Source organism: Dipodomys spectabilis, unplaced genomic scaffold (assembly GCF_019054845.1).
Source record: "Dipodomys spectabilis isolate Male_0828 unplaced genomic scaffold, ASM1905484v1 ptg000190l, whole genome shotgun sequence".
Taxonomy (NCBI): Eukaryota; Metazoa; Chordata; class Mammalia; order Rodentia; family Heteromyidae; genus Dipodomys; species Dipodomys spectabilis.
In genome coordinates this window covers 1,236,472-1,252,519 of record NW_024870867.1, presented here as the reverse complement: position 1 = coordinate 1,252,519, position 16,048 = coordinate 1,236,472, and the positions used below count along the sequence as shown (strand labels likewise).

The 16,048-nt window shown below is 34.7% G+C and overlaps 1 protein-coding gene across 6 annotated transcripts in view; it reads left to right on the top strand.

Moving 5' to 3' along the window:
- Positions 1 to 3,043, top strand: part of Dgkb (diacylglycerol kinase beta) — a 547,855-nt gene extending 544,812 nt beyond the window's left edge. For all 6 annotated transcript variants that reach the window (XM_042695805.1, XM_042695804.1, XM_042695803.1 and 3 more), the window contains one exon: positions 2,936 to 3,043. In XM_042695805.1, the coding sequence (XP_042551739.1) occupies positions 2,936 to 3,043 (108 nt within the window). The remainder of the gene's footprint in view (positions 1 to 2,935) is intronic.
- Positions 3,044 to 16,048: the final 13,005 nt, after the last annotated feature.

The window sequence follows — 16,048 nt, the reverse complement described above, 5'->3', positions numbered from 1 at the left end:
GAACATCTTTCTGATCATGACAACATTTCTTTTGTATTTTAAAATAATGCTCTTCACTTTTATGCAGACATTTTAACTTCATTCTTAATGGAGTAGTTACTTCCACCCAAGTATAGAAAGACATGTAATTATCTCACATACAATAAAGTTTCAAAGGAATTTTCACATATACGAGACATGTTGTGCATTTTAGTTTCTTTCATATATTCTCCTTGATCATGAGGAAAATATAATCTATTGTTTTTCATTTCCATAAGCAACAGACAAAAGGGGTATGAATTTAGTCTCTACAGAAGTAAATTTAGACTAAAAAGGAATATTGCATGTTGATGGTAGGAGAGTTTAAACACTCAAAATAATAGTTTATGTCTAAACTAGGCTCCAGTGATTTATGCCTGTTGTCCTAGCTGCTCAGGAAGCTGAGATCATCTCAAGATCAAGGTTTGAAGCCAGCTTAGGCAGATATATTCAAAAGACTTATCTTCAATAGACCAACAAAAAAGTTAGCTGGCGTTATGGCTCAAGTGTGCCAATTGTGAATGAAAAACCCAAGGCAGTTACCTGGGCCTCAATTCAAGCCCCAATAGCAGCATACACACATTCAAAAATAGGTTATAACTAATCGCAAATTGGACAGGCCATTATTAAACTACTTTGGAACCAGAAACTAGACCATACATGAGTTAAAGTCCCTATTATATAATAATCTCTAAGTGAGAAAGTGCTATTTTTCAAAGGAATAAGAACAAATGATTTCTTCAAAAAAAAAAAAAGATGGCCAACATAAGAATAGTCATAATCATATAAAATCCAAATACCTAAAGAAAAAAAACCTAAATCTCATATGTAGCAATTGAGTGAAATATTTTACTTTGTCACAAACTGATTCATATTTCATATAAATGAGTAGCAAAGGTGAATACTTTTGAAAATCTTATTTGGTACTAATCATATCATTTTCCAAAATATCCTAATACTATCTACATTCCAAAATAATCCAGCACCTGTAAATCAAAGCACTCTTCTGATTTTATTCACTAGTTTTTTGAACCTGAAGTTATTGTACAAGTAATATAGGAAAGCTGCTTCCCCAAGTACTCATTTAAAATACTTTGTGTAAAACAATTCATTTTCATTTATAGAATTTAAAAGTGTACCTTTGTGCTCAGCCTCCTATTTCAACTTACAGTATTGAATATACTTCTTCAGTTTCTCTTTTCTATAGGACAATCATTTCTGAGGAGAAGAGAGGATGTGCTATCTATTTGATTCTCAGTTTCTGGTATAATTTTTGAAGTGTAATAGGAGCTGAATAAACTTTGTGAAATGGATGAGTAATGAATACCACTATATTTGAGTCTATTTAAAATAAGAATGGAGAGAAGTTTAAAAACCAGTGGTTTACAATTTAGGGTTAGTATACTGTAATAGTGAATAATTAAGATAGAAAATCTGGGAGAGACCATTTTCAGTCTACATAGATGGGGGCATTTGGACATCTTCACTGTCTGGCTATTAATTCCCAGTTCATGAGATGTCAGAAATAAAGTCGGTTATCCAGAGAATTTGAGCCTGTCTTAGCTTTGTGGCCTTTACAAGTACAATTGATTTTTTACAGTCAAAAGAAGAACACGGAATCTCCAGTATAATCAGTTTCCAACAGACTTAAATAAAGTTGTTCATTATTTCAAGGTGTTTTTTTTTTTACATACTTCTCTCTTTCTAGACTATGAGGTGAATTTCCTTTTCCCAAAAGCCCTAGTAACTGATTTTAATGATCTTGTCCACATGACAAACTTTTTTTTTGTTTTATCGCTATTAGTGAATGACAAGTGAAGGATATTCATTTTAACTTGAAAATGTCAGGCATGCACTTTAAGAGATATATTCTTTGCAGCTTTTAATGAGATGGTGTTTCTTTCTGAAAGAAATACTCATCTCTGTTTCGAAGGCTGTGCAGGTGACAACTGATATTTAATAAGCGATGGTTCTTGGATTACTTGCAGTTCACTAAAGAAAATGTCTCTGATTGCTTTTGAAAAACTCTTAGTGACACTAGCCCAAAGGCAAGATATGACCTTTTTATTACATAATGAGAATCATTTATTATCTTACAATGTATCTTAAAGTCACAGACAAAATGCCACTTTCATAATTGCTTTCAATTAGCTTTGAGCATAGCATATATTCATAAAATGTCTTCCCTAATTTAGAGTTGAATTAGAGAAAATTGCAGACATAATCTACTTTAAGGTTGTCTCATTTAAGGTGATTCGTAGTTTTATATCAAAGAAATCAAAACGAGTAGCTTTATAACAGTCTCTCCAAGAGTCTTAAGCAGGCTTTTCAATATTTGATCGTATTCTATTACCAATTAATTAACGAATTAGAAAGCTAGTTCATCATTTCTGACCTTTCATGCATGTTAACTTTTGACTTTCATTCTTAATGATTGTTTTGAAGTTAAGCTGTGTAGTTCGTGTTGAAAGAGAGAAACAATCTGATTAGCAAGATAAATAAGATTTGCTTGATACTAAGTATATATGAGTAATGGTGCATCTTTTCCTGCTTTCAATAAATAATATATAACTAATTGGCAATAAATTATACTGGATAAGCAAATAGCCTGAATATGGAGTTTGGAGTATGATACTATTATATGTGAAGTTAGAGATAATGTGATATTTAGACTGTGACTTCTACTAGGCTTTATTTTCTCTTAGTAGTACCTTTGGCATGGGAATATTATTTAAATGCACAATGTTATTTCCTTTTAAAATGTTCATTAATAAAATTCTGAAACTTCATTTTTAACTTCTGGCATTTATGAAATATTTGGTAATATATGAAATAACTTTTGACTTTAATAGAGATTCTCAGATATTGCATTGTAAATTGCATTGCTTTACTTCTTTCTCTCTCTCTCTTTTCCTAGATAAAAATAACACACAAGAACCAAGCTCCAATGTTAATGGGCCCTCCTCCAAAAACCGGGTTATTCTGCTCCCTGGTCAAAAGAACAAGGAACCGAAGCAAAGAATGATTCTCTAGCACTCCATTTGTAGGAAACCAATGAGTACAATTGGGTCCATGGAACATTTATGCTGGGATTCTTTGAACCATTTTGTGTCTCCTGCTCATGCAAAATCTTGAAATTGGTTTAACCATTTTGTTACTGAGCTAATATGAAATCTAGCTCTTAAAAATTTTATTGTCTCTACTTTTATAGGCATCATTGCATGAAGTCAGCAGAAGTGCACATGTAGTGATACTGCATATTTTGGTTGCATGCATTCCCATAGATTTTTATGTCTCCCACCCATCTTACTACATCTTCACTTCCCAACCTGTGAAACATAAAAAGGAAATGCCGTAGGAATCATGTTTCTCAATATGGCTCCAATCATTAATAAGTACTTATCAATAATCCTACAATGATCACATGTGCCAGTTGCTAGACTTCTTTTTAGAATCAGAGTATCAATGACCATTGACCTATGACTTAAAACTTTAAAGATTTTCTTTTATTAAATAGTTGACTGTAATACCTTATTATACCTGAATACTTTTCCTTCAGCATCTTAATTCTCTGAGTGGAAATTAAAATAAGCCAGCATAGGGTTTTCTTGTACAGAAAAACAGAAAAGCTTTTTTGTTTTTTAATTTTGTTAGGCTTAGTTACTAATTCAAAAAAACTGAATAAAAATATGTTACTTGGCAGTAAATTATGGTAATAGGACAAGATTTATTCTTTTGTGTATGAAAATCCAGAAGAAAACTCACAATTTTACCAGTAAACAAATAGGTCTTTTAAATCATGTACCTAGTTAATGTGTTTCCCACCAAAAGATTCGAGGAAAGATGTTTGAGAGAAATGAGTTACCCCATAATCAAATCAGCATTGTGGAGTGAATTTATGATTCATGTGATTAATTTTATGACAATTTAAATACTAGAAGATTGAGTGAGTAAACCATTTGTTAGGATTAACAACCCTTTGGTTATTAGATCCTTTACAAATATTGGTATATATCACTTTTAATTGATCAGTTCAGTGCACTTGAAGAAAGTAAATGATTGTATCAGGTGCCTTCTAGTATAAATTGGTCCCTGCAACAACATCACAACATTGAGCTCATTGAAGCAAATCATGCATGCAATTAACCCTCTTCTATTCACCTACCCATCCCATCCCTGTGACATTCCAGTCGTTTATTTGAAAACATGCAATGACTTCAATCACTGTCTAAAGGGTTCATTGCATGGTTGAATTCTCTGGTTGTTTAAAGAAATCATAAGATTTCTACTTTTCTTAGTATTTCATTAAGCCTGTGGTATAAAGTGAAATAATCTTGAGCAATCTTGGATATTGTTCATTCATATTGACCTGCCTCTCAACATTGCATGTCTTATGTGTTCAAACACACATTAAGGAAAACTAGTGCTTGGAATGCATGATTTATTAGTTTTCCTCTCTACTCTGCATTAAAGTACTAATGATCTATTCCTCCTATTTTTCTATTGATTCACTCATCTTTGCATAACAAATAGCATCTAGTGATTCTGTTCAACACACTCCTCTGCATGGATTTATGGATTTCAAGTGAAATTGCTGTAATTTCAGTCCTTTGGTTTGAAAACTCAACTGAATGCTGTAACAACAAATAACCATTTTCAAGCAATGGAAGAATATATATAAAGCATATTCTTTAACAATTCCAAGAACATGGAATGGCAAATATCAATCAACAATAAGTTTAATTGCTTTAAAATAAAAGTTCATGAATTAAAATTAAGACATTATTTAGCATTTCCAGGAACATTATGGCTGCAATTACAAATTCCTTATAGCAATCACTTGCTCTAGCATAATAATAATAATATACAAGAACAGCAAGAGACCAGAAGAAGGTTCTAAATTGTAACAAGTGCATTACTGACATAATGTTGCATAACATACACACACACTGATTTTATCTATCTATGATTACAGGTAATACATATTTTCACATGAACTGACTAAGTTTTCTACAATGGGCAGGCAGGCTTCATTCCATATACATATTTTGAAGCCCCAAATTATTTTCTGTTCAGTATAACATGCAATTACTTCTTGGCTACCTTTTCTAGTATACGGCTTCAAGACAGCAACAGATTCTGAATCATTCTTGAGAATATGTGTCCTGGAAAGCTGTTGGCTAGATAGTGGGACAAAACAAATTAAACAACTTGCCCATGTGATCTCAGTAATTGAGACAATGGGCTGCAGCTTTACTGAGTTACAGTGCTATAATTAGCGCTCATAGTAGTTGTTCACATCATCAGTCAGTTGAATTTATTGGTACTACTGATAAACATTCAAATATAAATCAAATTTGACTTTTCCCAATTGAATGTACTTGCCCTTCAAGTAAACTACCCCTGGGGTTTGGGAAGTAGTTTTGTGGGTTTTTTTAAAATCTACTTTGATAGCTTTGAAATCAGAGAAGATATTCTCTCCTTTTTTATGACAGCTTCATGTGAAGAATATATATTTTAAGGGAAATTCTAAATGGAACGCTCTATGGCATATTAAAAGACTGAGTGATGAATGTTCGCTTTATGAGATGGAAACTTTTCTTCTCTGTGTGGGTGTTTGAGTTGCTGGATCAATCCTTTTTAAACATAATAGAACCTCATGATATGAAATTTTAAACGGAAGAAGCTGAAGTGAAAATTAACCCTGGACTAACTAGCTTATAGGGGTCCTAGGAAAAGGGTGAGGGAAGTTACAGGTCTTGCAAAACACTGCCATGAACTAACTCAGTAAACAGAGAGATTCCAGAATGAATCTAGAGACCTACAATTTTAGAACTAGTAATGGAGATGTATATGTCGACCTAAAAAGTTCAGAGGTTATAAATGTTTTGTCTCATTCTCCATGTATGTGTCTGTGTGTACATATATATATATATATATATGTATGTATACATATATATATATATATATATATGATATGTATTCATTGTGAAAGGTGCTGGTCAATTCTTTTGTGGTGAAAGAAAGGATAATATTCAAGGACAATTTTTATTTTTGAACAGGTGACGTGATCATAGCCAGAATAAAACAAAAGGCTCAGGGGTTGATGTAGTCTTTTGCAGCCAAAAATGTGGATCCACTGAAGGCTAAAGAATCACCTACCTATACATTTCTACATTTTGTTCTGTTTTCCTTTTCTAAGGGGATTAGAAGCAATTATAATTTTCAATGAAGAATGAACTTGAATGTCAAAGTGAGTGCTATTTGAACAAGATAAGACCTTTAGATGGTCCCCATTTCCTTTTCTGTTGGTATTAGTTTGTTTTCTATTGATCATAAGAAGGCAAATAGTCCTTTAGTGCTATGTGTAACACCCAAAAAATATAACTCATAACCTTCTATGAAACTTACCTTCCACTTAAGAGATCAAACCCTAGCACATACATAGAGACTGGAAATTTTAAGAAAATAAATGGCTAAAAACCTGCAAAAGAGCTTTCATTTTGTGAAGGCAGAAATTATCCATCAAAATTCCCAATTTAATTACATTGTACTTAAATAAAGTTTGAGTAAACTCATGTGAAAGCTTCTACGCATTCTTACTGTGTTTAAAATATAGGGTTCGTTTAACTTATACTTATCTTATTTTCTCAGAAAGTGTTATATGAAATATCCAGCTTTTGAAAATAAAAGTGTTAACATTCTCTTATGTGTCATTCCTTGCTACCATTGGGGCCAGATTTTCTCTGTAATTGAACTAGTCCAGTAGTTTAGTAGTCAACCTACTTCAGAGATTATCTCTCTAGGGGATCTAGGTCATCCAATCTGCCTTTGACAAGGAGAAAGGTAGTCAGTGTGTCTGGGGACTGAATTTTTTTCTATGACAACTAAATCATCCAATATTGTGGTGTTTCATATTGTGAGCTGCTGTTGGCACAATTATTTTTACAATTTCTTAGATTTCAGATTAACTAATAAAAATGGATAATGGGATTGTGGATATCTTATAAACTGGATAATGGGATTGTGGGTACTTGAGTTAAATTTTGGGAATAAAATTGACTTCTGTTTTAATTCTGTGTAACAAAATAAGAAATATTCCTTGGGCATTGGATAGGGGAGATGGGAAGGCATGGGAAGGGGAAACAAAGGAGGAGGCAACAATGCTTGATAAGAAATGTACCCATTACCTTGCTCATGTAATTGTAACCCCTCTGTGCGGTATTTTCACAATAAAAAAATGAATAAAATAAGAATAAAATCAGACCACAAAAAAGGTATTTTGCAAAAGACCTTCAGGAATTTCTTTCTTTTTTTAACACAGGTAATGTTTCATTTATTTATGTCTTTTTTTTTTTTTTTGGTCCATTGTGAGGCTTGAACTCTGGCCTTGGGCGCTGTCCCTGCGCTCTTCAGGTCAAGGCGAGCGCTCTACCACTTGAGCCACAGCACCACTTCCAGTTTTCTAGTGGTTTATTGGAGATAAGAGTCTCACAGACTTTGCTGCCGGGGCTGGCTTTGAACCATGATCCTCAGATCTCAGCCTCCTGAGTAGCTAGGATTACAGGCGTGAGCCACGGGCACCGGGCTATTTATGTCTTTAATTACCTTTCAACAATGTACTTTTCAGTGTTTGTCCTGAACTATTTTGTTACACTTAGTACTATTTATTTCAGCAGCAGTAGTAGTAGTAGTAGTAGTAGTAGTATTTTGTGTGGCAATCCTGGAGCTTGAACTCAGGACCTGGGCACTGTCCCTGAGCCATTTGCTCAAGGCTAGCACTCTATAACTTGAGCCACATCTCTGCTTCTGGCTTTTTGGCAGTTAATTGGAGATAAGAGTCTCAAGGGGGCTAGGAAGTTGGCTCAGTGGTAGAGCGCTTGCCTTGCAAGCCTGAGGCCCTGGGTTCGATTCCTCAGCACCACATAAGCAAAATGAAAAAAGCCAGAAGTGGGGCACTGTGACTCAAGTGGTAGAGCGCTAGCCTTGAGCTGAAGAGCTGAGGGACAGCGCCCAGGCCCAGAGTTCAGGCCCCATGACTGGACCAAAAAAAAAAAAAAGAGTCTCAAGGGCTTTTTGCCCAGGCTGGCCTCTATCCAAGATCCTCAAATCTCGTCCTCCTGAGTTGCTAAGATTACAGACATGAGCCACCAGAGCCTGGATAACAATGTTTAAAAAAAATAGTTCATCTAAATATCTTTACATCTGTTAGAAAAGTCTATTAATGATTGTTTTGCAAGATGAGAAAAAGTGAGAAAAATGTGATACTGTTCAGAGGAGGAAAAATGGTCTGGTGACACAATTCAAAAAAGGAACTCTACAAATGACTTGATGAAAATTCAGAGTTCTTCAGGGAAAATAAATAGAATTTTAAAAAACTTAGAATAAGAACAACATAATACATAGAAATAAAATCTTAGATGATCTATTCCTTTATTTCAAGAAAATGCTAGGGAATTTATAAATGAAGCCCTTGGACTTCCACTTGTTCATAAAAGAAGATGCAGAAACAGAAGTCAAGGAAAGCAACAAAGAACTGGAGAACAAATAAATTGAAACCTCAAAATTAGGGCTAAAGGGAGGTCTGAACTTACTCTACATTCTGGAAGAGAAAATAATAAGGAATAATTAAGTGTTGTTACTGCAATGCCTCCACGCAATATCTGGCCCTTATCCATTTCCAAAATTGTGATGGGAAACTAATTCTTTGACATAATTTCTTTGAAACTTATGCAGATTAAAGTAATAAGCAATAATGACAGCAAAGTAGGTTAATGCTAAATGAATAAAATAACTAAGAAATAAAAATACACAGAAAAGTACATCAATCAAATATCCAACATAAAATAAGCTTTTTTAAATCAGATTTTATTATAAAGGGGATGTACAGAGGGGTTACAGTTACACGAATCAGGTAATGAGTACCTTTCCTTTTGGACGCTGTCACCTCCTCTCTCATTCCCTCCCAGTTTTTCCCCTCCAGATTTCCCTCCTCCCAAAGTTGTATAGTTCATTTCCCTGCTGAATTGGTTCACCTTTTTGTCCCACCGTTTCTGTGTTTCCCTTTACTGACAACTAAAAACTAAAGATAGAGTCAGTAGACTATATTCACAATATATTAAGACTCCAGTAATTATTAGGGTCTTTAAGCCTGAGAGCTCTTAAATGTCTTGCATCAAAGACACCGTCTTTCCTCTCCCACCCAACCAGTCACAGGGGGTCTGGATAAAATCACAACTTCCTACTGCAGCCCCCATCTCAGTCTAGTGGTGTCTGGAGAGACCACTGGAGGAGACACCTCCATGGCTCACACACCCATGTCTACTGTGGTTCCTGGGCAGACACCAGCAGGGAAGTCATCAGACCTTACTTGCCTGCTAGCATTTTCCCTGAGCTGCTATGATTGTGGCAGAAACTGCAGGATCTATGCACTTTGTTTTCTGAGAGCACACAGGACTGTGTGGGAGTAATGGGAAATTTCAGTGGCATAAGCAATAACAAGCCACAGAAAGGAGGCTGCAGTGGATAGAGAAGGCCATTGGATTGATATGGAAATCAAGGGTCGCCCTCTTATGCTTCCTGCATTGCACTATCCCTATGAATGGATGGATTTAATTAAAACTCACCAAAATCTAGCCTAACACAGCCATTAATTGTTCATTTTGCTTATAACAGAAGCAGATGCTTACACAGCACTTGCTCTGTTGTAGGGATGATTCCACACATAATAAAATAATCTTAGTTCTGTGTTTTATTAACACCTCCCTTGCACACACCAGAAAATGGAGGCATGGAGATGCTATGAAAACTTCTGTAGAGTCAAATGTCTCTCTCTTTCTCTCTCTCACACACACACACACACACACACACGCACACACACACACACACACACACACACACTCGCACGCACATGTATCCAAACAACCTTTTCTTCTTAATCACCATGCAACACTGACTCTCACCAGAAACGAAGAGTTTAATCCAATCTAGAACGTGTAACTTAAAAGCAAACTATACTCATGAAAGTTTATAATGATATTACATCAATTAAAATCCCAATAAGATGAGAAAAAAATTATTCGAGGCCACAAATAATGTAATTGATCTTAAGAGAGCATTGTCAAGAGCCAGCCACCAGGGCTCAAGCCAGTTATCGTAGTTATTCAGGAGGCTGAGGTATGAGGGTTGGACTTAAAAGATGATTGGTAGGGAGAGAGGGAAATCCAAGAGAATCTTATCTCCAACTAGCCAGCAAAACCAGAATTGAAGGTACATCTGAACTAGTAGAGCACCAGCCTTAAGGGAAAAAATAAAGAAAGAAAAAATTAAGAAAAGTTCTAGATCTTGTATCAACACACACACACACACACACACACACACACACACACACACACACACACACACACACTTCTATTAATTTTTAGTAACAAACTTTCCCTTGATATTGTCGTTGTTAAACTGTCACAAGTACAACATGACAGTTGCAGTTTACTTAGAGCCACAATATCATGAACATGAATAAAAACCCAGAATAGCACTGCTGTTTCTCAAATCTGCACAAATGATGCTAGCACCTGCAATCCTATCTTTTTTTTTTCTGTTACTACTCCACTAACTGACAGCCACAAAGCAGAATGGAGGAAAAAAATCAAAGGGGGAGGGGGGGTGTGTGCTGGGGGTGGGGGAGGGACTCTAATTTCTTATTTTGTATCTAACCCTCCTCAAAGTGACTCCTATTAGCAAGGCTATAAGGTGACAAAGTGACATAAGAAATGTAATTTGCAAATTTCTGGTACTGGAAGTGCAGACAGGGAAAGTGTGCAGTGCTAGCCAGAAGACAAGCTGTAAACTTCTACTATCTATTCTCCTAGTATATCTCAACTTCATTTCACCTTCTGCCACAATCTTGCAGTTACTTATATCTGTTCAAAAATTTGTCCCAAGGTATATAATCTCCATGAAGATACTGGAAGTAACAGAAGCTGGTTTATTGTATACATGCAATAGAAACTTCAGTACAAGGATCAATAAATGGTATGGCATGATTCATTGTAAGCTGTGACAACTATTTGGTAAATAATTAATATACTACTAACACATTCTGAAAAATTACTGCATAAAGTAAAATGCTGGTGTTTAATATAAATGTGAAAAGCTCTTCTGTCGTTTTTCCTTACATTAGAATACTTGATTTTGAATGATCAAAGACATGAACAATAAAAACATACATGAATTATATGTCATCATAACTCCAGTGCTGGGTCAAGGTAGCATGTGGGAATGAAGTATAACATTAACCATCAGTAAGGAAGGTGTGGAATCTGGAAAATAGCTGACCTAGAAGACTCCTCTAACCCCACTCAGAACTCTCCAAGGAATTCTCACACCTCTGGTTTCACTTTTTTTTTTTAACATATTTGTTTTTAAATTATTTTTTTAAAAAATTTATTTTGTTGAAAAGGTGATCTATAGAGGGGTTATAGTTACATAAATAAGGTAATGGGTACATTTCTTGTCAAACATTGCTGTTGCCTCCCTCATTTTTCTCCCACAATCCCTCCCTCCTCAACTCCTCTGCCCCAACCCAGTTGTAAAGTCCAATTCCAACTTAGTGTCCTGTGAGTATTGCTGTTGCTTTGGTTCACCCTTTGTCCTTGATTCACCATTTTGTTATTCTTCTTTCTTTCCCCAAATCAGATAAACATATATACAAGACAAAGGGTACCAGAATGAAAAACAGTGATTACAGTGGATAAACCAATGAGGAGGGGGAGAACTTCATGCAATACATTAAAAACAACATCAATAACACAACAAAAAAAACCTTTTTGTTCCCATTTCAATTAGCATCATTTTATCATTTCTAGCATCAATAGCTATTGAGCTATTGTGATCCTCTGCTAGGGCTATCCTAGATATATACTAATTATTACAAATGAGGGAAACCATGGAGCCTATGTTTCTTTGGGTCTGACTTATTTCACTTAATATGATTTTTTCCAAGACTTTCCATTTTCTTATGAATGGGGTAATGTCATTCTTTTTCACTGAAGCATAGATTTTCATTGTGTATATATACCACATTTTTTTTGTCCATTCACAGAAAGCCCACAGATTAGGAGATCTTCACTAGTTATACAACAGACAAGAGCCTTATATCAAAAATATACATAGGGTTAAAATTTTAAACCCCCCAATTTAAAATCCTCAAAGAAACAACCACCCAATTAATATGTGGGCTAAAGGATTAAAAAGAGACTTTTCTGGAGAGGGAATAAGAATATCCAATAAACACATGAAGAAATGTTCAACATCTCTGGCCATAAAAGAAATATAAACCAAAACCACATTGAGATTCCACCTCACCCCAGTTAGAATGGCCAGTATCAACAAAACAAATAATAGTAGATGGTGGGGGGATCCCCATGGCCAAAAGAGAATGCTACTACACTGTTGGTGGAAATGAAAACTGGTTCAACCACTCTGAAAAGCAGTATGGAGGTTCCTCATAAGACTAAACAAAGAGCTTCCCTAGAATCCAGCAATCCCCTTCTGGGTATTACCCAAATGTTCACAAACAAGGCCACACTAAAGCTACCACAAAACTATGTTCATTTCAGCGCTATTTACCATAGCTAAGATATGGTACCAACCAAGATGCTCCTCAATAGATGATTTCACATTTCTTCATATGTCAGACAATACATGGCTTTCAATATCTATTTATTTATTAGAGAATTTGTTGATGAATCTAAGACTTATTTTGTAGCATCTAATGATCAAATTTTGATGCAGTGTAAATGGTGTAAGAAATAATGGATGAAACAAAAATTTAAATCACTTAGCATTATATAAAGAGCTGCAGATGGACTAGATAATATTTTCAAAATATTTATACATATCTGTAACTTCTTCTGTGCTCTCCAGTACGTCATGCTGTGAGCTCTATTTGTGCACCCATGAAGAATTAGTTGGAATTTTGGCTGGTAATATTTTAGATTACCTTAACATATGTAGTTCTAAATATCTGGCATTTCTTTTAAAGTTGTTCTATCATAGACACATTTTTTTCTCATTCTCAATATGTATATTCTACCTTTTAGAAACTTGTTTAGCAAAAGATACAAGTTTTGTCTAACATTTATTTATTCACACACAAATTGGCAAAATAAATTTAGTTAAGAATGGGATTTAGTCACAAGATCTACAATTAATTCAAGAAGTTAAAATTTATGTTACTGGAGTTACGTGTTATAGATGTATATGTTACTGAAGTGCTCCTTTTGTTGTTACTAAATATCTCGTATGCTCTTCTGTAAGAAAGCACATAGGCAAAAGCTGTGATGCAATTTTGTTCATGCAACTGAATGTTCAGAGGTGAGTCATTGATATGCCTATTTTACTTAATAAGTGTATAAATTAAATTTTATTAATGACTTCATTAAAATAAATTTGCTTTGTTGTCAAACACATTGCACTAATACAATAAGGTACTGAAAACTGTAGAATATATTCTTAAATTTTTGATCTTGTAGTTGAGTTTGTATTATTCTCTTAGTTTACAAATACTCCAAAACTAAAATCCCAATGAAGAGAAAGGATTTGAAAATAGCACACTAAATCAATATTTCTTCCTGAACCTCAATCTTCCATTGATTCGTTTGTTGGTTTGTTTTTGTTTTGTTTTGGAGTGGGAGATTGAAAAAAGGTGTTGAATACTAAGTCAGTATACTTGTATTATAGCATGCCTAGACCATCTATCTTATAATTGACAAGAAATGGTTGTATGTGATTATTAAATCAGTGATGTTTTAACACATATATAAATTGAGTAATGATAAAACTAACATACTCATCACCTAACATACTTACATTTCCTCACGGTGTGAATATTTAAAATCTACTCTTTAAGCAATTTTGAAATGCATAATATATTATTGTTAATCATGGCCATCATGCTTTGCAATAGAGCTCACATTTTTGCTATCTAAACTTTTTTTTTTAATTGTGAAAATACCATACAGAGGGGTTACAATTACATGGGCAAGATAGTGAGTACATTTCTTATCAAGCATTGCAGCCTCCTCCTTTGTTTCCCCTTCCCATCCCTTCCCATCTCCCCACCCCTCACACCCCCTCGTCCCCACCCCTCCTCCCCACCCCCACCCTCGCGCCAAAGTTGTAAAGTTCTTTTTCGACATAACATTTTGTACATCTCATTGTTGCAATGGATCCACCTGTATCCCTATTTAAATATTTTTTCCCTTCCCCTCCACAAATTATACCAACATCAAATACAGTGAAAACAGGGGTTATAACCTTTGATTAACATTACCTTTGGTTTTTTATTAAAATATTTCTATTTCTTTCTTTTCTCTCATTTTGGCAGTACTAAAGCTTGAACTTCAGGCCTCATACTTGTTCAACTTGCTTGCTCACAGCTGGTGCTCTACAACTGAATTCATGCCTGTACTCCTGTTTCATGGTGGTTTTTTGTTTTGTTTTGATTTGTTTTTTTTTGTTTTGTTTTTCTTTTTCTGGTTATTTTAGAGATGAACTCTTCTGAAGTTTTCTACCTGTATTGGCTTCAAACCTCAATCTCCAAGATCTCAGCCTCTCAAATAAAATTACAAGTGTGAGCTAACAGCACCGAGGTCAATTAAAATCTCTCATGAAAATCATGACATAATTTTACAAATATTATTAATTTCCTGGTAATAGCTTTATTTCAAAAGGATTTGGAATTTTACTTCAATTTTTTTAAACATTTAAATATGTTACCTCGCTTAAATTTTAAATTGTTTCTTCTTTTCTAATTCTTTGTAGCCAGCATTTCCTTTCTCTGATACTCTACTTTTTTTTCAAAACATTCTCCTCAACTGTCATCACTTTACCCTTAAATCTTGCAGAGTTCAGGCTCCCGTCCAGTGTCTCACAGTGGTGCACATCGTTTCCTTTTCGTATCCTACCACCAGTGCGGAAGAACAAAATTTTAGGAAGTCATGCCATAAAGGAATTGCTGAGGTCCATTCTATCATATCGTTTTACAACGTTCCCAATATCCTCAGCTGCTATCTTGAATTCACATTCCACAATTTGTGTAGCTGTTCACTTAAAAAGAAATTTGAAAACTCCTGACTGCTCCATTACCGGTTTAGTACCGAGATGTTTAGCCTGACCTGGTCTGGGTCAAAACTGCAAAATGAGAAAACTTTATTTTCCTTTAATGTTTCTTATTCTTCTTCAAAGTCTGTTGCCAGTGCAAACTATAGATGGTTGTATTCTACCAAAAGTGATCAATCTTTCTTTCCCACTGAAACAAGTCAGGCTAATTACTATTATTAGCCATGTTGTGGGGGAACTTTTATAGCCAGATGTTTTGTACTTAAGAGATTTGGATTTTACAAAATGTTCCCTTTAAGAAATAGAAATCTCACTGTTTATAATAAGCCAGGCTGTAGTTTAAAGGCCTGACAAACTGTAAATTCTTATGAAGGAAAAGAAGGATAGAGTAACTGCAATGATGAATGAGGAAAGACATAAAAGCTCTTCCTTGTGCACACAGTTCTTGCTGTATTTGGACAGTAGCACCTGGAGACTGAAGTGAATGACTGTGTTTACATTTGAAGGCCGTGTGCCATGAACTTGAGCAATATAAATAATGAAGATGGAATTTTCAAACTTAGAAGGGAATTCCAGAGGAAAAAGAGTATGCTGACTTAAGACTTTTTTAAAAAAAAAATTAAATCTACTACATAATAAATAAATCAGATGTCAAAAGAAACAGGCACCAATGAGAAGTTCTCCTACTAAATTCAAAGGAAGGAAGCCTCACCTCTGGCTGTTTCCTTCAGTGAATTAGGAGTCCAGCCAAATCGTTGGGATTCGAGTCCCAGGTGTCAGAAGTAAAAACCACAAGCAGAAATAAATAGGAAAATGAAATGGATTACATAAACTAAAATTTCAAGAGTTCAATTTTTCTGTAACTCTAATTGGGTTTGGAGTAGACACTTAATTCATGCTAGTTTAC